Source organism: Empidonax traillii, unplaced genomic scaffold, assembly GCF_003031625.1.
Source record: "Empidonax traillii isolate 1590-97213 ecotype Southwest subspecies unplaced genomic scaffold, ASM303162v1 scaffold166:size2381449, whole genome shotgun sequence".
NCBI lineage: Eukaryota > Metazoa > Chordata > Aves > Passeriformes > Tyrannidae > Empidonax > Empidonax traillii.
Genome location: NW_020955359.1, coordinates 761,159 through 783,271, shown reverse-complemented (window position 1 = coordinate 783,271; position 22,113 = coordinate 761,159). Strand labels below are relative to the sequence as shown.

General features: G+C 40.4%; 1 protein-coding gene across 2 annotated transcripts in view; it reads left to right on the top strand.

Annotated features, from left to right (window-relative positions):
• XYLT1 (xylosyltransferase 1) overlaps nt 1-22,113 on the top strand; it is a 168,399-nt gene that overhangs the window by 126,599 nt on the left and 19,687 nt on the right. For both annotated transcript variants that reach the window (XM_027885461.1, XM_027885463.1), the window contains exons 5-6: nt 7,795-7,875; nt 19,925-20,141. In XM_027885461.1, coding sequence (XP_027741262.1) covers nt 7,795-7,875; nt 19,925-20,141 — 298 coding nt within the window. The remainder of the gene's footprint in view (nt 1-7,794; nt 7,876-19,924; nt 20,142-22,113) is intronic.

Sequence of the window (22,113 nt, the reverse complement as noted above, 5' to 3'; positions counted from 1 at the left end):
ATATTCTGGCATCCCCAGGAGAATGGCTCGTGTTTGGTCCATCAGGAATTGATGTGTTAGCTTGTTCAATGTGGTAGTTTTCTGTATTGATCTCTGCATTGAGGCAGTGATTAGTAATGGGATGGCTTGTTATTGTAATAACAGGTAAAGGCAACTCTGTGAAATTATCTTGGCAAATACATTTCAGCAGCTGTTAGAAGTGATGTAGTAACTGGCAGCAATTACATTTGCTGCCACTCTGACACGATGAATGGGCCTTTCGGAAAGAAGTAGTTGCTCAGGGATTTTTCCTATGGAGAATCACCTACCATGAGACATGTAAGCAAGGAAAAACAGAGCAGTTCTCAGAGTGATAGGAAGACACCTCTGATTTTCATCTATTAATACGCTGGCACACATGCTGACAATACATTTTCACAGCCCCTAAACTGGGAAACACCACAAAACCTTTGTTAGGATTTCCCATAACCTGTTCCAAGAACAGAGAGCTGGGTTTATGGTCTGGCTTACACTGGCATAAACTGAGTGCCCTGCACTGATTTTGGAGCATTACAGATATGAAAACAGAATGAAATAGTGTCCTTTGTATAGGGCTTTATCAGTGGGAAAGAGGATAGAAAAAAGTATTCTTTCCATTGATTAAAGGACTTGCAAGAAGGAACTTGTCTCACTATTGAGGGTACTAAAACTATTAGTATTTTAAGGAATAAAATGTGTTTAATTTTTGTACTGCTTTCTTCAAACATGCACATCCTAGAAGAATGGGCAGAAAGTGCATTTACCAATGTTTCTGTCACTTGATAAGTTTTTTTTCTAGAGGGACAAAGCTCTTATTGTCATAAAAGTTTTTAAATAGAAATATGCTGAAAATGAGAGATTTTAACAGCGAAGACATTACATTTTTTTCCTTGTAGGATTAAAACTAAGTAAATAACCTCATTACATTTAGGCATTCTGAGCATGAATCCTCTTTAAACACGCATCTCAATGTAAATTTCAATGTGGCTTAAAGCTGTGTAGCTGACCTCTTCAGGTACACTGCTGCTTCCTGCTCACTGTCTATCAAAATGATCATTTACGTCAACACTCAACTTCCCTGTTGATGGAAATGAAAAATATGATAGACCTTTGGCAGTGTAATATTAAGATAGTCTTTCTGTGCCAAATTGTCAGCAGATAGCGTGTGTTCATTAGCTTCACACTCTGCATTCAATCAAGCCTTACACTCTTGATAGAAGAAGGTTAAAAACGTTCAAACTTGGAGTTGTTGATGTCATCCCCCTAACCAGTGCATTTTTATAATGAAAATCACTATTCTTTCCATTTGTACTAACCACAGTTACCTTGGAAAGTTGCTGACTAAAGTGTTAATGGCAGCTATTAGTGGAAGGTCAGCTAAAGTGTCTGGGAACATTGGCCTCATTGTGCTTTGTGTGAACCCATCAGCCTGCATGTGACAATTTTCCTATGAAGTTCTTCCCAGTATGGGCAAGCTCACCTGCCTCTGCCTGCTTTTCCTCCCTTTGTATCATTAATTTGGGATGAATTCAGCTTGAACCAGAGGGGTGACTGTTTTTGGCTTGTCTTCTGAAAGCCTGCCATGTGGCATGGAGAGTAAATATGGACAAGAACAAGTAATTGGTCGTGTGCTCAGGGGAGAGCAGAGCTGAGCTGAGCTGGAGTGTTGCTGCCAAGGATCCTGGCCTGGCTCTGGAATGGCAGCTGTGCCCCTCCATGGGCCCACCATGGACCAGAGTCAGACACCTTCCACTCTGCTGCTGGAGGGTATTGCATCCTGTCTGCAAAGGCAGAAGAGACCCAAACCACATGTATTGCTTATCCCTTGCATGCCTGTTAACCACAGCAGGGGTGGTGACATGTAGCCACTGACCCCACCAGAGAACAAAAATTAAAACAGGAGGTTTTATGTTAGGCTTTTTTTTTTTTTTTTTTCAGTTTTTAGATTTGTGTTGGTGGGATCAAAAGCCAAAAAAGGCTGGAAACAAGCTATAAATGTGCCAGAGCCACGATAAACAGACTCTAATATGACTGCGCCAATTGCCTGTACTCCAGGCAGACAGACTGAAGTGGCAAACGTGGCAGCTCTCTCTCACAAATAGCTTTCATGAGCCCATGAACAGAAACTTGTGCTTATGAACATGCTGTGCACCAATGCCAACAGGAAATGTGCTGACTCAAGATTGGCACCTCAGTTTAGGAGAGTGGCACTTGGGGACGTGGTTTGGAGGTGGGCTTGGCAGTGCTGGATTTGATGATCTTAAAGGTCTGTTTCAAATTAAATGGTTCTATGATTCCATGTTTGGAGAGGAGGGATAATGCTGAGTAAGCATATGAGTCTGAATCTTTGGGCTAATTATCAAAAAATACTAAGTCTTTTAGATCAGGCTGCAATTTAGAGAGTCTAAACCCCACATTGCTATATTTTCTCTTCACTAATCTGCATTATTTTAATTTTAAAATACAAATAATGGGAGTGCCAGCAAGGTTTGATAAACTGTTTTTGCCAGCACTGATAAAAATGAGCAATTTTTTCATACATGCAGTTCAACTAAACTGACATCTCTTGTGAATGTGGGAGGAAAGGATTTTGCTTTACTACAATATATACCTTTAACAAGTTCTCTAGCCCTTATCTGAGTTAGTCATACATCTCTGCCTTTACTTCAAAATATTTGTTGGAAATAGGCAATTATAGGCCTTTCTAGCAAAGGCTATCTATCAGACACTCAAGTTCTGGACTAGCAAGATGAAAAAAATAAATGATGGTGGTGATGTGCTGATGATTCATATACTTAAATAGAAAATTGTTTAGCAAATCAGTGTAAAACATTTTCTTTCTTTCTATCAAAATACCTCTGAGTTGAGTGCATCAATACTGGGTTATTTTAAGTCATCCTGCGTGTAGCTGATTTTCTTTGATTTTTTTTCCTGTGTGTCAGGTCCTGTGCAGTTGCAGGTTTCGAAGGTGCTTCAGAAGCTTTTGTTATTCAAGTGTTTTTCACTTGCAACTTCCAGTTGTTTTTAAATAGTGAGAAAAAAAGAGCTGCACATGACACGGTATTACAGGGTAGCATTTTTTACTGCACCAGCAGGGATGCTCAGAAAATGTCATTGTCACAGGCAAATGAATTCTTAGGATCAATTCAAAGGTACTCCTGGGACTGAGGGGATTTTTAAAAAATGTTTTATAAACACCAGTGAGTTACGTGTTAAACCACTGGTGTGATATATCTGTGGTAGAGATGGACAATCTGAGTTACATCTGGATTTCCCTCGCTGGAAAAGTCACCTTAATAAGTGTACTTGTGTGCCTAAGAGATCTAAGATTAGTTAAAGGACTGCTCTCAGCTCTTAATCTTGTGTGTAATCATTGCACATGCTGCTTCCCAGCACATGGACATGGAGGCCCTTACCCATAAAGTAATTTATGAGAATACAGTGTGAAAGTTGCGTCATTTCAGGAGAGCTCCAAGTGTGCTACAATTAAGCACATGCTGTTAAGTGCTTCACCAGATCAGAGGCACAGTGATTGCACTATTGTATGGTGTGTTTGATAAGATCTTGGATATTTTAAATGCTTGTGTAGAAATTCCACTATAAAATAACTGGAAATTGAGTAGTTTACTTTTTGCCTAGTGAATATTTAAGGAAAGTCAAAAACAAGAAGTTACGAAGTTTTAATGAGTGCATGTGGTGAGTATTTTATTATCGTAAAAGCTGGAGGGTTTATTAGCTGATATAGGGCTAGAGTTTTTCATTAGCCAAGGGCTTTTCAGGGTTTCATGGGATATAGCTGAAAACATTCCAAACAAATGAATATTCTATTTTAAAGGAATAATGAGACATTGAGGATTTTTATAGACTCAAAAGTTTACTAAACCAATATCTCTAATTAGATGGAGAAACTCTCTATAGAGAGGCTTTGCATCAGCGGCAGTACACATAGCAAATGTTTTAAGCATTTACATATCAAATACTGCTGGCAGCATTTTGGCAGCCGTCCAGAGCTGTAGATAGTTTTAATCACATTTGTTCATTAATCCTTGGTGGAATTCTCTTATATGGTCTCTTTAGGATTTTCATTTAAGCATGCTGCTGCTTCTCAGCAGTGGGCTTATTTATTTATTTTATAAATGCCATCTGAAGCCTTGAATTTACAGAAAATAGGTTGTGGAGTGGCTCAGGAAGCAGATGATGGAGTATATTCTTTTTCTCTCAGTACATCTCCTTTGTACTCAGGCATTTATGTACTCTCACTAGGAAGAGATTTATTCAGCAGTGTGACATTTATAAAAGACTTCACTCTTTTTTGACTCTGTTAGTTCTTTTCTTTTCCATAGGTTGAATGGGAAGCAGTAATTGAAAGTACAGCAAAGATGATTGTATTGCTAATAAAATGTCTTGAGAATCATACTACACTGGCAGAGCTGCACTGTGAGAGTAGCTGCATCCCCTGTGATGACTGATCGCTGCCTGGAGCATCCAAATGCAGAAAGCTGATGCTTTGAAATACACAGGTGCAACTTCCCAGCCCAGATGGCAGCGCTGGTGTTGGAGCAGAACTCTAATCTCTCAAGTATTCCAGCGAGCTGAGCTGCTAAGGCAGTAGTCTTCTTCCATTATCTTGTTCCTCGGTTAAACCTGACTTGAAAGACGAAACAAACCGTTTAAGACAACACTGTTGGAAAAGCTGAGGTGTTAACACTCACCTGGAGCCTTCCACGTGCAGTTGGCCTCTGAAATCATATCTGTTGTTCTCATTTCTGTGGCACATTTTACGAATGACTGTTGTTATAGGGATCAGCTTCGCTGAGAAATGCCTGCCATGCTAATATTTGTTCTGTGATGGATAGCAAAGGCTAAATACAACCTTCCCTTTTCTTTGCATTTTTAGATGGCAGAGTTGGATTTTTTTTCTTAGTACAGCCAGAGTAAGGCTGCGCTGAGCCTCCCCTTGCACTAAATTGCCTTTGGAGAGGGAGGAGGAGTTGGAATCATCAGTGAGAGGGACAGGCTGCACATCCAGGGTCTGAAAGCTGAATCCTGCAACGAGAGGGATTTTTTCTGTATTGTTGTGGTGCATTTGTGTGGTTGATCATCTTGCTATAAGTGTTCCCTTCAGGAAGAGGTCTATTGCTTTTTTATGTTGAATCATTCTGCCGTTGTATCCTTTTGTTAAGTTACTCGTGCACACACCCACACGTGTGCCAGCAACAGTGATGAAAGGGCCAGTGCAGGTCAGGTCCCTTACTGGAGTAGGAAGATCCCACCCAGCCGCACTGCCAAGTGCTGCCACGTCCCCCCCAGTGCCCTGGATGCATCTGTGCTGTGTTACATACGGGGGAAACTGATAGGAATGTCATATGTATATTACTGTATTTTAATCAGTAGCAAGAACTACTCTCCCTATCCCCATGCAACTCTTATTTCCTTCTTAGGAGGGTTATGTTGCACTTGTTACTTTCTGTTATACCGTGATAGTTAGTAAAAGATTTTATGCCAAATTTATGTTCAGTGAATTATCCCTGAAACTTGCGGAGCTATAGCAGAATTTAATTTGGCAGTGTGGAGTTGATGTTGCTCCCAGTGATGTCTTCAGCTGAAAATCTCAGCTTTCAATTGCCTTACTTAGAGAAAAAATAGGCCCATGTCTCCAGTCATTCTCAGAAGGAGTGCCAGAGGCACTGCCATGGCAGAGAGACTCCACTGCCGCTGTATATGAAGGAGTGTGGCAGCAATCCGTGCCAGAGGCATTTAGGAAATCTACCCCTGAAGGCAAAGTTTTCTGAAAGGTGAGGAGTATTTTAACAAATGTATTAACATCTATGGCATGTTCAGTACCTTTGATATTCTTTTTAATGTCTTGCAGTGGAGTAATTCAGAGGTGATGTGCAGCATCCTCCTGATACTGGCAGCAGAAGAAGCAGTTTGAATGAAAACTTAATAGAAATTCAGTGTGCTGTCATGCTGAGCATGGAATTGGTTGACTGCATAAATCTAAATGTCAAATATCTATAAAGTTTTACCAAGTGGAAATATGATGTTTTAGTACCATGTTGTCAACACATGAAAAGAAGCATATTAATTGACAAGGAGTAAAACTCTGTATAAGTTCTATTAAAAAAAAAAAAAAAGAAATCAAAAATACTCAAAGTAGGACCAAGATACCACCAATGTTTTTAATAAGAGGAAAATTTCAATTATTGATTACTTTGAGAGCTAAATATCATTTAGGCATTTATAAGGATTATCTGGAAACTGAGAAGCATTGAAAAGTTTCTATGGCAGACCCAAGTCCCAGTACATTTGATAGAGCACTGCTGAACAGCAAAATATAGCTTGGTGAGCAATCTAGAAGTGATGGTGTTTTATTGAGTGGTGTGGATTGTTACTTTGGTTGATTTGATTTTTATCCTGTAAGGAAATTAAAGCTCAAGCACTTCCAAAGTTGGTTATATTTCTAAAGATCGCCTTTGCGTGCCAGCTTTTGCCTAGAAACTCATCCGAAGATGTCAGCCATTGAAACCATTTCATGTGGAAGCATTGCTAAGTAAATTCACTAAATGCCTATTCATCCCAGTAAGATGGAGAGTCACTGGAGCAGCAAATGTGAAAATCTGCACAGCTTACTATACAGAAAGCAGTTTTCTGAGGTTGCCAAATTGAGAGGCAGAGTCTGACCCTGGGAGGTATTACAGCTCACATGAGTGAGCATAGGAGGAGGGTCTCGGGCTCCTACAGCCTGGTCTGTCAAGCTGGTTGATAGATAATTCATTTGGTCTAGATAAAATCAATGAGACTATGAAAATAGTTTACTTGGCTGATAACATTTCCAAGTTGTTGGAGGCTGACCTGAGAAGTTAAATGCATTTTGTACAGGATTTTGGTTTAACTTGGTTTTCTCTGCCTTATAATTATGAAATGTTTTCAAGATACAGTACTATTGACAGCTGTTTTATCTTGAGTTTTTCTACCATCAGCTTCATTACAGACCATTGCTTAAATGGTGTTGTACCTATAAGGTTGTGGTTTTGAATGCAACTCAGGAGATTAGGATCATTTTAATGTGATTTATTCGATTTTCTTAAATATGCTGACCTAGATAAATAGAGAACATTTTTGCTCCATTGTTAAAGAAATAACAGGCCACAAAAGCTGTCAAGCGTAAATACATTCTTGGACATGTCAGCTGAAATTTTGAAAATACTGGTGTCAGACTGCCTGTCATACTAATTGGAATTAACCTCCTAAATTCCTTTGTTCCTATTAATTCTATTGGCATTTTGACATCAAAATTCTCTGCTTTGTGCATTCCAACCTTGGCCTCTTCTCTATTACGAGGATGAAAACAAATAAAATGCCAATAGATACTTAACTAAATTCCCTAGGAAATATCTAGCAAAGCGTGTAAAATGGGGCTATCAATGCAGTCATCTCACAGCTGGACTTCCATACTTAAAAAGTGTTGAGCAGTATTACTTAATACCTACTCTGTTACAGTGTTTAAAATACCTGCCAAGAGTTGATAAGAAATTTGTTAAGATGTAATAAAGTTGTGGTTCCTTCCCAGTACATTTTACTGAGTAGAGGGAGCAGCAGGATGGAAGTTTTAGCCGGTTTTAGCAAGTTTAGCAGCAGGATGGAAGTGTTTTCAGAAACCACCTCCTTCAGTCTGCGGCTGGACCCCAAATGAGAACAACAAGTTTATAAATTGTTCCAGACACAGAGGTTTTCACAGTGTAATTTGTGCACCCTTTGTTCTTTCTCTTGCAGGACAAACGATCAGCTCGTAGCATTCCTGTCCAGATACCGCGATATGAACTTCTTGAAATCCCACGGGAGGGACAACGCAAGGTACGCTGGCCCTTCCTTCTCCTTATTTTAACCATGGCACTGAGGATTTTTGCACAGTGATGGTTTTCCAGTGTTACCCGAGTGAAGAAATCCCTAGTCCAAGTGAATGAGGAGGAAACCCTCTTCTGAGGACAGTTTTTTATTGGTTCACAGTAACTCCTTCCCAGAGTCAGTTTGTAAATATACTTTTATGGGGAGAGTGATGCTTGTGTTGTCCTTGGGGCTTGGCACAGATGGATGTTTTGTGAGCTAACAGTCGTTGCCTGCACAGCAGCACTGCCCAGTTGGTCCCAGTCACCCTGGTGAGCAAGACCTGTGCCAGCTGGGGTCTGCAGCAAAGCTTGTGCAAGCAGAGCCCCAGCTGTGGGAGCCTGTAGCAGCCTGCACGTACTAGTAAGAGTGAGGATGGTGGCTGGAGCTTATCACACTCTACTAAAGTTTTGAGGTCCTTGAAATAAACTCCGTCTTCATCCACCCCTGAACAAGTCTCAGGGAGAAGAGGATGTGCTGTGTTTTCTCACTTACCATTGTGGTTTGAGGGAGCAGCAGTGACCAAACACCATGTTCCAAAGATTTAAACAACCTGTGCAGATCAAAGAATTTTCCTATCCGACTGCAGTGGTCCTCTTTTCCCCTTTATCGCTAGTTTTGAACCTGTGCCAGCAGTTTTGTAACAGTTCTAGCAACTACATATGCTGAGTCCCAGTGGCTTTGCATCTAAAAATATTGTTTTATTCTGCTTGGGTCACCAGGTCTTGCCTTTATCCTATAAAATGTCAAGTGTGCTATAAGGCTGGGTTTAGTTAGAGTACACAGGGAATGTGACACACCAAGTCTCATGTTCAGCACAGTAGGTGGGCAGAACAATGCATAGGTCTCTCTCCTTCGTGGCTGTTCTTGCTCTTGTCACCAGATTTATCAATTCTGTCGTGTTCCTGTTTAAATTAAGGCTTCATGAGCATTCATCTTGTGCAGTCAGAAATTCTGTAGCAGGTAGTAAAAAATAATACTGTGAGGAATAATATTTAAATCCAAGTCAACAGTTTTCACAGGAGAGTCCCTTGTTGGGGAAATGCAGAGTGTCAGAGTGGTTGGCAGACTCAGCTCTAGCTGGCAATAGTGATGGACAGCAGAGTTAGCTTTGAAAAGGGGAGAGAAAGAGCCAGGGAAAGCAGTCGGTCTCTGCCTCCTTGCTCCTCTGGTGCACCTGAGTCTTCTCAAATTCCCTGAACTGGCTAAGGAAAATAGCTAATGAATTATGACATGCCAGCATCAAACTGGTTTAAATATGCAAACTTCAGCTGGATCAGAACTATTTAGATCAATTAAACACACTAATCTGATGTTAATTTAATAATAAAATGAACTAATGTGCCACTTGTCCTCCCCTCACAGGAATAACAACCCACTTAGTAGTTCAATGGTTCTCTTTGTATAAAAACTAAGTACCTTTAAACCTATTGCAACAAGTCACCATGTGTTTTTTTTTCTTCTGTATTTCTATCATAAATTCCCTGTGCATCTGGGAACATGATTTGAACTGCAGATTTGCCGACCCTGTCTGCTATGGTTGTCTGGTCCCTGAGTCCCCTAAGCGCTCCCGCTGCTGACCACTGGATGAATAGATCCTTTCACATCACCCCTTGGCATCTCCCTAGTTTTTCTTTCAGAGAGATAGAGTGGCTTCCCTTCTCCTGCAAAGCCCAGACAGCTGTAGAGACACACTCAAAACAGCAGCTGTGAATCTTCTGAGTAATGCTGGTGTTTGGTTAAAATTCCATTGTTTCCAAAAGCTGATCAATAAGCAGTTACCCCCTGTTTATATTGCGGATGAATTTCCAGCTCTACATCTACCTGTTGAGAGAGAAATTCTATCTGAAATGAAGATCTCTAGCCTGATATTTCATTTTTAGTGTTTCATTAACTTAGTCTTGTCTAAACTGGTAAGTGTACCTCTGCTCTGTCCATTTGACACACAGTTCCCAATTGACTTTGATTGTACGCCCAAGGGGTGTAAATTGTCCTCATTCCAGCAAGGGTTATCCCTGTTGGAATGAAGAAGTCCGCTGGGCTGAAATACCTTGCACAGGCAGGTGTGAGGAGAGCAAAGGCCCATCCAGGCTGTCACCCCATGTCTGGCTGCCTACAGCCCATGTCCCCAGCAGAGCAGGAGGGATGGGTAGTGCCTTACAATATTCTCCCAGCCTCTTATGACCTTTGCCTGGGGAATTTCCACAGCCAAACTTGGTGACTTGCTCATTTAAGAATAAGGATGACTATTTTTTTCTATTCATTTTTCCAGTTACTTTTTAAATTTTGGTCTGCGCTCGGTCATCTCACAGCCCAGGGGAAAAGAAATATCCCATGAGGCAAATGATAAGGCCAAGAGCTTAGTAAGATCTAGAAGAGAAGCAACAGCCTCGAGGTTTGGCAACAAAAAATAATAAATAATAAAAAAAAAGTCCAGCTTTTGGAAAGGATTTAGAACACAGGCCAGTTTTCATGTTATTAGGCAATAGCAAAAGCTCCTTTGGGATATCCTATCTCAAAACAGACTGGAGCAGAATTTTTTATTTAAAACAGCTAATTAAAGCCATGATAAGAGAGAGGGCACTGGACTGTACTGACTGCTCCCCCATGTACAATAATGATTTGGCTTGTCCAAGGTGTTTTTGTCAAAACATGTGAACTAATAATACAGAAGTCAGCATCTAAATATCATGGAAAACAATGTATGAGCCCTGCTGGTAATTTTAATTTTAATTTGTGAATGAATAATGGCTCCTAGGCAATAAGCTTTTCAGTTGCCTAAGTCTACTTTTTAAACAACTGGAAACTCTGAGTTTTAAGTCATTGTAGTCTTTGGATCATATAATGGAGAGAGAAAGATTGGAAGTACCATCTTAGAACTGAAGTGCTTATACAACTCGATTACAATGTACTTTGTATTCAAGCCATGTTCACAATCAGTACATGTTTTACTGCCAAATAAGGAGAAAAGCCAGACTCCCCTTTATAGAGTGAGGTTTTGTTTTACTTATGCCAAAGTCATTAAGAAGTGCACTGCTCTGATTTTCCTTTAGTGGCTTCAGTAAAGGGAATGGACATGACAATGGCTCCTACACTCAGCTGGAGAAGTGTTATTTCCTGAGAGTGGTGGACATATGAAATGAAATTGCATAGAGTGGCTGGAGTTGTTACATAGTACATATTGGGCAACACTTACATTTTCTCCTCTTTTCAGTGTCTAAGACTATTAAAAGCAAGTGAATAACCTGGTAGGTGTATAAGCTATTGCAGTTTGGAATATGCAGATTTTTTTTTTTTTTTTTTGACAGGAGCAGCACCTGGCTGATGTATTATAAAATATAAAGACAGTCAAATGTGACATCTTTGATGACAGGCAGGAAAAAAGGGTTTTTTTATAGAAATCTTACCACAGTAATCATTTGGGAAACAGTGTAAACATGCTGTGAAGGCTGGATGAGGTTAGATCTTAGAGGAATCTCGAGCTCATAGACAAAATACAAACAGCTAAAGAAAAGGCCATTAAAACCTTTTTATGTATCTGAGTTCTTTCCTTGTGCTGGTTTTTTCCCCTCATTAATGCTATTCTTTGCAGTTGTGTTGTCCCCTTTCTCACTCCTGTGTTCCAAGATAATTTTATGAGTATTGGTGAACTCTACTAAGGAACATCCCAATCCCATCCCAGTTCTCAGAGGCGGGAGAGACCTTAACTACCAAAGGGCCAGACCACTTTCCCAAACTCTCCACCTCGTTCAACCCAGTTCTGCTGATAAATACCTGTTTCACCAGCCTTTCAGACACGCCTTTTTTGCCCAGTGGCACACGCTATTTATTGGTGTTCTGTACACTGGGTTGATGGTGGATTGGTGGTTGGTTAGAAAATGGATCACACAGTAATTGCTGTTGTGTATTGCATTGATGAATTGCCCAGTAAGTACCCAAATAATAGGGAAAAAGATTGTTTAATTATCCCTGGTGTTGGAATAGTTTAACCACTTAGGTTCTAGCAGCATTTACGTTGCTGCTCATGTGAAATATTTGGTGTTTCATTTGGCACAAATTACCCTCAGCCATACTTTTTTTTTTTTGCTAATTTTTTTAAAACACTTTGAGCACATGGACTAAGATCTATTTTTTGCTTGGAAGTAGTTCAGCCCAACAGTTGCATGAGAAATGTAGTGACTGAAATAGCAACATGCATCTTCTCTGCAAAGAGGCTGCACTTAAAAAATTTAGACATTACAGCTAACTTTGAAATGTCCCTCAGTGCTTTATGATAAGCATTAAGGGAGCCATAAAGCCTTTACTGCTTCGGCTTGTCAATTTGCTTCCTTGTAGGCCTTTTACTTCTGCTCAGTTTTGGAAAACAGTGCTCTAGGTTGTCATTGCAAAGAAAAACAAAACCAGCCAAATGTCTTGGTGTGGGACTAAGCAGGATGTTCTTTGTTCTTTGAGTATCCAAGCAAGATCATCCACTGGTTCAGGAAGGTGCAGTAAGTGAGAAGGTTTGAAGTGGCTGTGCTTTATGGGGCTGGAACAGAATTAGGAAGAAAACTGAGGTGCTGGTAAAGCAATCAGAAATCTTATTGCTATCTAGGAACACTGAGCTGCACAGTTCATTTTCAGCTGTATGAATGGTAACTTGCACCCTGTCATCCGAGGTCCTGAGACGTCATGAGATAGTTATGGCAGGGAACATCCTTTTAGGCTGGAGCAGATGTTGTTGGCCCTGATGTACCCACAGGTCAGTAGCCTGATTTGGTACCTTGAAATCTGTACAGAAGAGACTCCCACTTGCCCTCATCCACTTGGAAATCTGGAATGTTTGAAACCCTATTTCCTTTTCCTTCTTCAGTGTCCATCATGCAGATCCTGAGATGTTAAGCATAGCAGAACCCTGGGTGAGATACTGTTGTGGTGATCACCCAGGTGTCCCTTTGCAGTGCTTGTGGGTGCTGCACCAGCTGGAATCTGCAGGATCTACTGACCATGGGGGAAGCAGGAGCCTGTGCTGTAGTTGCTGCAGCAGCATCACATAGGTGAGATGGCTTCAAGCTCAGCCACTCAGGCCCAACAGTATTCCCAGGTCAGAGACTGCTCAGTCATGAGGGTTTTGCAAAGAAGAGGAGGTGAGGGGACAAGAAATCTTTTAGAGAAGACATTTATTGGAGGCAAACAGATGGCAAAATGTCAGGTTTCATATCATTCAGTCTGTCTGTGGTGAGTTCGTGCTACATCTCTGAATATTGTCATGTACAATTTTGCTTATTTCATATAAAAAGAAACAGAATCACTTGAGTTGTGGCCTCCCTGATGGTGAGAGGAAGCCACTTCATTTTTGTCCTTGTAAAAGCTGTTTCAGTGTTGCTTAAAAGATACCATGTAAGTGAAGGGTAGAGAAAAGAAACCAACAGGAATATCTTTATGCTCACAAGGAAATGCATGGAACTGTTGCCAAAACAAGGCCATTCCTAGTAGAATCATTACTGCAACAAAATAGACTCTCTCCAAGTTTCCTATAACCAGAACAATTTCAGAGTTTTTTTTTTATTTTGCTCTTTGACCCGCAACATTAAAATATTGAGAGACATTGAGGCTTTTTAAGACTTCCTCTCAAAGAAGGATTTCTCTTTTGAAAGAGAGAAGATGGAAAGCACGATTTTTCAAAGCCAGGGAAAGTTAATGCTTAGGAAAAGGTGGACAAGAAGAAAGAATCTTGAGAAATTTCTTTGTAAACATAATGCAAAGATGTGATAGGACTAAAACATTAAATGGTTATTCTGAGAAAATTATATATGAAAGAAGCAGAAACAAATTATGTAGAATATGAGGCACCTGTTGTAAAACTTGAGAAATGTGAATATGCCCATACAGAGATGGAACAATGACCAGATAAAATGTGTATATTCATCGTCTCGCAACAGCATCTTGTGGAATCCGGTAAGTGCCAGGCTGTTTGGCTTCTATAAGGATGCCATTCATTGAGAAGGACCACACTGAATATAGTATTTCAAGGTGGACTTGTAACTTGAAAGAGACATTCAAAATACTGTATCATCTTTGCTGCACTGTAAATGACCTAAACCTTATGTCCAGTGTATGTGGCAGCAGTTGTCTGCTCCAGATTTACTTGCACACTGAACATAAAAGTGTTTAAACTATCAAAAGTTCCTTCCCGTAGAGCTCCTTGTTCTCATGACTTGCAGCCCAGCTCCCTGAGACCCACACAAATTGCAGGAACAAATGTCACAGACTGCATCTCTCAGCACTGGGTTACTTTTCGTGGCTGTGTCACCTGTGTTTTCTGCTCTGAAGTCAGTCCCTGTCCTGCTGAGGTCAGAGCCAACGCTGTCCTTGCTGAGGGGCAGCCGGTGATCCCACGGTGCAGGGTTGGACCCCCTCCATTCACACACATGCTCTGCTGCTCCACGCGGTCTGGTGCCCTCCTCTGTTGTAGGACATGCACAGATACAGATGACAAGCACTAATCACATTTTAAAACTAAGATTTCCCCCTGTTTCTTGTTGACTTCTTAGTATTTAGCACAGTGGGCAAAGCTACTAAAAGCATTTCAGTTTGTGTGCTTACTTAGGGCTTTGGCTTTAGCTCCTCAAATAAGCCCAATAATGAAATAAGACCATTCTCACCAGAGCAAATCCAGTCAAGAGAGAATTTCTTTCTGATATTGTCGATGTTTGTTTCTGCATTGGTATTAAAGCTTAGGGAGATTGTTGGGAGAGTATTGTGTTTATAATATTTTCTTCTGAGTAAGGGAATTAAAGAAAGATAAGAAGAATTATGCGTTTGGCCTCGTAACATTTGCATTTAGGATGCCGCAGTTTCAACACGTTGAAAAGCAAATTAAAATTATTATTTCTCTTTCTCTTCCATCATTTCTGTTTGTACTGAGAGTTATTTTCATGGCCTTTTGGAACAGCAGGAATTGTGTGTTCTGTGCTGTCCACATGCTGCCTGTCATAACAGGCGGAAATCTTCCTCATCTTGACAGACTAAGTAGGTGCTACTTCTTTTTGACACTGTTCCCCTTTTCAAGCTTCAGCTCCATTTTGGGAGTGGAGGGTGAGCCCTGGAGGCTTTCAGCATGACAGGAAGAGGTCTTGGGAAACATACTGCAAGATCATATCATTAGAAAAACAGATGATTAGCTGATACTATATAGACATGTTTAAATAGCCAATTGTTAATTATTTCAGATGTTGTAAATATTGTTTAACCCTTCAAATAGAGTTACTCATGGAAATGGGGTGAAATAGAGAGAGCCTGTGTTGCAGTCAACTGGAAATCATTTGTATACTCAGTAGGGGCCAGGATTTCTGGCCTGAGCGCAGGGAACGATACTGCTCTGCACAGGTTTGGGTTTTATGAACTTGCTTATTACAAAGAATTTTTCAGTGACTGGTTTATGGAGATATATGGTAGCCTAGAGATTGCTCACAAATTACTTGTTGCAACTGCTACGCTCAGGATTGTCAAATTATTGTTCTGTGTTTTCTAGTTGGTCACCTAAATTGCAAGTTACCCTTTTTATGCTTCCCAACTGATTGACTCCGGTTAAGTGTTTCCAGGGTGGCTGTGCAAGCACTGCTGGCAAGTGACTCTCATATTTCTCATCTGTAAAAATATTTACTTGACTTTTCCCACCAAAATGGACTGTTGTCTTCAGATTTTTGTCTAAAGAGAGTTAAAAGAGGAGCTGATGTGCAGAGTTTGTCCACATACCTTAAGGGAAACATGAACATGCTGCTAGTGGAGCTCCAAGCTCTACAGATTCTTGCTTTGACACTGACTTTTGATTTCTGATGAATTGTTTCTCTTTTATTTATAGCTCTTATTCTTAAATCATGGGTAGTGATGATGAGGTCCTGGGTGCACCTGGTTAACAGTGAAATGTTGATAGGAGGTTTTCTAGGCAAGAGGCCAGAAACAGGAAAGATTTAGGAAGAAACCTCTTCACCTTACAAAATCCATTCTTTCCAGGTGAAAACCTTTTAGTGATAAAGTTACTGATAAGTAACATTTAGCAGTCTGATGGTCTCTGATGTTTTAGAAAGTTTTATGCATTCATCGACTTCAGAAAAGAGAAAACAGCAAACCCTCTGACATACATACTGCCTACGTACGAGCATTCAGGAGCAGGGATCTCTCCCAAGTTGCTGTGGCGTGCACTGTCACTTGGAGAAGACTATCCAAAAGGATGATAATTGATTGGGATATTTTTTGCTGATATTAAGTTATTGTGCAATAGTATTAGTAGTTAAAAACATAAGAGCTGAGCTATGTGTTTATATTCATGTTGTAAGAGTGTGTGCTAAACAACTTACTAATGCTTTTTGTGTTATACAATCCTAGAATCTCATCTGAAATGCAATTATAAATAATTAAATAAACTACAAAGAGGAGTTCCCTGAGCTGGATTGCGATCATGAGCTGTCTGGACTGACATCTCTACTCATTGTGACAGACCACGTGCTGCAGGCAGTAGGTTTTTTTAACAAAGTATAAAAATAACCATCCAGAACAGTGTAAACCCCAAGGCTGCATCCACACATAGTCAGGGTACAAATGACACCTTTCACACGTGTCAGTGCCTGATTGCTGAGCTCAGGTGGCAACATGCATTCACAACATCCTATGGCCTGCTTTTTCCTAACCCTAGTTTTGTTTTAATCTTATTTTCTCTTGGCTGACTCTCTTATCATCATTATTTTCCTCCTGTATTTTGTTTTAGATTAGGAGATAGGTCAGGTCTCTTCATCTGATGATAATCTCTGTTGTATTTGGCCAACCATACCTTGGTGCAATTGGATGTCATTGTCCTGACCAGTACATTTGTGGTTGGCAGAGGTCTGCTGGTCTCACCTGAAGTTCAGGGTGACAGGAAGCACTTGGATTTTTTTCACATTGACTAAGATTATTGAAATGCTATTACCAAGCCATTTTTTTTCTACTTTTAATTTGTCCTGTAAAACCCAGGAGAGGAAGACAAGGGGGAAAAAAACACACCTTTTTTCATTTCATTTCTCTCTCCAAAGCTTGAAATGCTTTCATAAACATACTGGTTTGGTATTCCACTGAGCATAACCAGAAACTAATGAAATACACCGTTAGACTAGAAACAAATCAGTAGGGTCATGCTTTTGCCCTTCATCTTCCTATCTTCCTATCTTTCTTTTCAGAGGTGGCTGCAAGCATTCTTGAATGGCTAGTTAAGAATCTTTATGAACTATTTGTAGCATTTGAGAATTTTTCATTTCTTGAAAAGGCCTGTGTGGCATACAAATGGCCCCTTTCCCTTTCCCTCCAGCAATATCCAGTATGCTTAGAGTAAGTTCTTGCCTGCCTGAGTGCCAAAATTGCTATTGCTGGAGTAGCTAGGAGCATCAGTCATCCCAGAAGAGAGCCTGGAGGGAAAAAAAAAAAAAAAAAAAGGAAGCCTTATCCACCTTTTCCACTTTGGTTGCAGTTCAGCTCTCTGTGCCAGCAGCACTGCTTAGGCTTGCTGGGGCGGCTGCTGCCTCCTCAGGCAGGATCATTTAGCTTCCAGCAGATCTGAAATAGGCTTGGTCCCCTTGGCTCCCAAGGAACATAAATGGACAGCAAGCAATTGCCCAGTGGAGAGCTGTGTCTTCACAGCCCCTTGTATAAACCATTGCTTCGTAGATCACAGGAATTATTTGCTATGCTAATGTGTTATTCCATTTAGGTGTAATGCCTGGGTGTGAAGACGCCCACTAAGGGTGAACCTTCTGAAAAATGCCTGCTTTCTGTTCGGTTGTCACTGGTATCTAAAACCTGATATGGTGTCTCCAGAGGGGTTTCAAGAAGCAGTAGCAAAAGGGTCTTCTCTTTAGAGCTCTCCAAAGGCATTGCTGCCTTGCTGCAGAATGAGTGATTAGTTTTCTTCTAATAAGCCTGTTGTTATAGGATTTGGGGCTGAGATTTGGTGTGAAAACAGTTGTACTCCCTGGAATTGACTTATTTTCATTCCATATGCTGAGATTTGCTTGTCCAAGCCATTAGCTCAAAAAAGTCATAGAACCATGTAAGTATAGAAAAAGGAGCCTGTCAACTATTTTGGAAAACATGAAGCTGTGAGTCAGGATTTGCTGGGACCTTCTCATCTGGAGTGTGGTCATGCTCTTCTATTGCCAAGTTCAGACAATAAGGCTGAAGCTGTGTAACTGCTTTCTGGTACCAGTTAGCTGTAAGCCCCATCATGTGACACAGGCTGAGGGAGTTTGTAACTAGAGCAGTTTTTGAAATTTGAAAGGTGATTTCTTTGGTTTGAGGGTTTCTATTGCAGCCAAAAAACCTTCTATTTGAAAATGAGAGTAAAGGATGATAAATTGGTAGAGATAGCAGTTGAAAGAAATTACTTCATGGAAAAGAATTCTATGTTCCTATTTAAATATGGTCGATAAAATTCTATTATTTTCTTAAAATAATTAACTCAAATGAGCATTTAGTTTTGAGGGAAATAAATAAATGACCAAACTTTCAGGCACATTAATATTTGATTTGGAGATAACTGCATAAATATTGAATTTGAAGATTACATTCCAGAGGACTGCATTAAAATTGCAAGACTTTTCTATTATCCTTCATAATGGAACATGAAATTAGAAACTTGTTCGTGGAAAGAAAAATTTCTTGACTCTCATTTACACATTTTCTGCACTGTTGTGTTAACAGAGGAGCTCTGTGAAAAGAGACATAGCTATCAGTAGGACATAGACCCTGAAGTCATTTACGGTCCTTTTGAAAATTAATATGCACCATTTCATAATTGCATCTCAGTTCTTTGATTGGTGTAGAACAGAACTTGAACCAGGAAGTTGGCCTACAGGGTTAATGCTCATGTTTCCAGATGCAGGAGGCCAGAAAGCTTTTCCTTAACTTCCATTTCTTTTCCCCTTCCTTCGGTTGCATGTGTTTGAGGACCACTAAAATCTCATCTTGACTTTCTAATCCCAAAACACCCTGGCACAGTTCTGTGTGGTTCAGGAAGGGAACACGGTGCCCTCCTCACTGTAGGTGCTGCAGCTCTTGTTGCCCTGCAGATCCTACATCCAGAGAGAACTCGGTGTGTCGCTGTGAGTTCTGCAGTGTCTGGTTAGCGAGCATTTGCTGCTGCTCAGAACATGTGGGATATGTTCAACACAGCAACTCACCGTGATTAACGGCGCTCAGCACCCCCTGCAAGGGCATGTGCTAATTCATGGCTGCCCTGCTTCTCCTTCTGGGAAGTCATTCTGGGAATGGAGTAACAAACAGGAACCTGGATCAGACATTCTCAAAACATGTGTGGGCATCCAGTCCAAAGCGTTTTCAAACACAGATTGATTTCCCAGCTTTTTTTATTATTATTATTTTATTGGTCTGAAATAATTCATTTCCATAACTTTACAGTTCTGCAGTTGCTCCTCTTATTCATGGTTCAGCAATAACTAAACATTGTTCCCATAGACTTGAATATGGAGCAAGCATGCTCTTTCCTGCAGCAAAGACCAATACAAGGGTATTTTTTCCTAATTGGCTATGCACCAATAGAAAAATTAATGGAATAATAACATAGGAGAATATTGGTCATTTTACCTTTATGTACAGTTTACTGTTTTGGAAAACTATGACTTTATTTAGAGACAGATTGTGTTTAGTTCTTGTTCATGTTATGGTTTTTCTGCAGTGGTTTGTTGAGAGTTAATGAGCATTATGGACTTTCATGCCATAGAGTTCTCACAAATGCACAGTTCTGCCTTAGGACAGCAGAAGGTGTAAAATGATGTTTAAAAGCAATCTGTTGATCTTTGCCTCTATAACTGAATGTATAACTGATTAATTATTTATTAAACCTCTCTGCATTATTTAGTAGTAGAACAGAAATATAAACAAGTGACCTTTTGATCCTTTTTTGTTTGAGAAAGTAGCTTTTTATTTATAGAGCTCATGGTGATAACAAAATACAAATTAACTTTTAATGACTGCTATTGTATTTCCTCAGATTTATCAGAAAACAAGGACTGGATCGGCTTTTCCTGGAATGCGATACACACATGTGGCGCCTGGGGGACCGGAAGATCCCAGAAGGAATCACAGTTGATGGAGGGTCAGACTGGTTTCTCCTAAACAGGAAGTTTGTGGAGTATGTGACTTTTTCTAATGATGACCTGGTAACAAAGATGAAGAGGTTTTACTCTTACACGCTGCTTCCTGCTGAGGTATGTGAATCTTGAGTGATTCCTCTCTGCGTTCAAACCTGCAGTGTTTGTGCTGGTCCCAAAGATCACAGGAATCAGAGGGGCTTTCACCTGATTTTGGTGGGCTTTGGAACATCCCACAGTGGGTAATGAGAATTTTACTCCCATCACCTTTAGGGTTAGAAAATCTTTTGCAGTTGTTTATTGCTTTGTTTATTTCTGGGACTTTTTTGGAAGGAATGGCTTTGTTTTATCCTTCTAAGCCTATTAATCTGTTACCGAACAACCAAAAATCCAGCTGTCCTTTGCTTGCAAATTGTTCCTGCACAAAGCTTTTGAAGGATATTAGAGATGGCGAATTGTCTTCATAAGTAGCTTTTCTTGCTGTTATCCAGCCCTTTTCTTTAAAAACATAAACCCTACAAACAAAGGTTTATTGTTCCGTTCAAAACTCAGCTAGAAGGCACAGTCACAAATCATTTAGATCACTCAGGAATGGCTCTGGCTACAAGTGATGCAGAGGGGGAGCGCACACCAGGATGGGTTTTTGTCTGGCATGCAGCAGTGTGTCAGGGAATGTACGTTATCTGCAAGTAGAGCACGGAGCCTGGCGGGTTGTCAGGCTGTGCTTCACCTGCCTCAGCAGGTACGTTACTCCCCTGGCTTGTCAGGCTCTGCTCCCAGAGTGTGTAGCACTCAGACGTCCCAAGGAAAACCTGGTTGACTGTCTTTAAAATAAAAACTTCTTGGCTTCTGAACATTCCCAGGGAATGATGAGACTAATCTTGCAAATCTAGGCTCATTAGCTTGTGGTGGAGCACAGGCACTGTCATCTTTTGATAGGGGTTTATTATTCCACACACATGTTGAATAATCTTCTTTTAATCCCATTTCTGTTAAAAATCACCTTTTCTCTCAACTCTGATAACCTTTTCATCCATTATCTAGAGAAATTTTTGTATTGCTTTAAAAGGATACAGGGCAATGGGTAATTGGGTAGGTTTTTTTCCCCCTCTCGCTTGAATGAGAATGTGTGCCTTTATGGGTTTAACCAAACAGTTCAAGCATAAAATCCATATTCACTGGGCTGTCATTTAACATTAAAAAGGGTAGGGGGATTATTCGGGGGCCAGCCATGCTAATGTTGTGCCGGTTATTTATAGGTCTTACTATTGCTGATTTTAAAGAGAAGTCACTGCTCCAAAAATGGTCTCTTCCAGGGCTAAATTTGATGATATTCCATAGCTTTTTTCTACAAGGTTTTCTTTGCAAGATGCATAGCTGGTTTCTTAAAACCGCCCTGCTTTCACTGACCTGTTAACCTGCCATATCAGTCCCCATTACACATGATTTATATAATAGCTGATATTATGATGATATAATTAAGATAGCCCGACAGGAATTCCACGCTGCCATGAGTCAGCAAATAAAGACTTATGATTTCAGATGTAAGTGCAGGAGGGAGAATGTCCTTTTGGTGCCTAGGGTGAACTGTGTATTTTAGAACAAGGCCACTCAACTAGCAATGCTTTTCAGAGTGCTGGTGGTAGAGACACCCACAGAAGAGCTGTCTGGGACTGTATATTTCTCACAGTACCCAGAGCGATGGTGTAGTTTTGAGAATTGTCTTAGGAAACAACTTGAGACGTATTATTAGCACATTGCTCAGGAAAATAGTCCTAAATCTGTTAGACCAGACAGTAACTTACAGACAAGAAATAACGGGAATTTCTTAGAATTGCTCATACAGCTTAAATATAAATAAAATAATTGCTGACACTTTTCTGGAGTCCTTTGGACTCCCAGTGCACAAAGCTGGTCATTGCAGAAGTGCAGTTTCTCTGTGCCAGGTTATTGGAGCAAGGCCTCAGCTGTGTGTTATTACAATTTGGTTGGGTCTGTAGTGTGTCGTGACTTTTTCATGCTCTGTGGAATCCATACACACAGAGCACGTTTCATATATGGCAGAACAACAGAGCTTGTTAATTCTGTC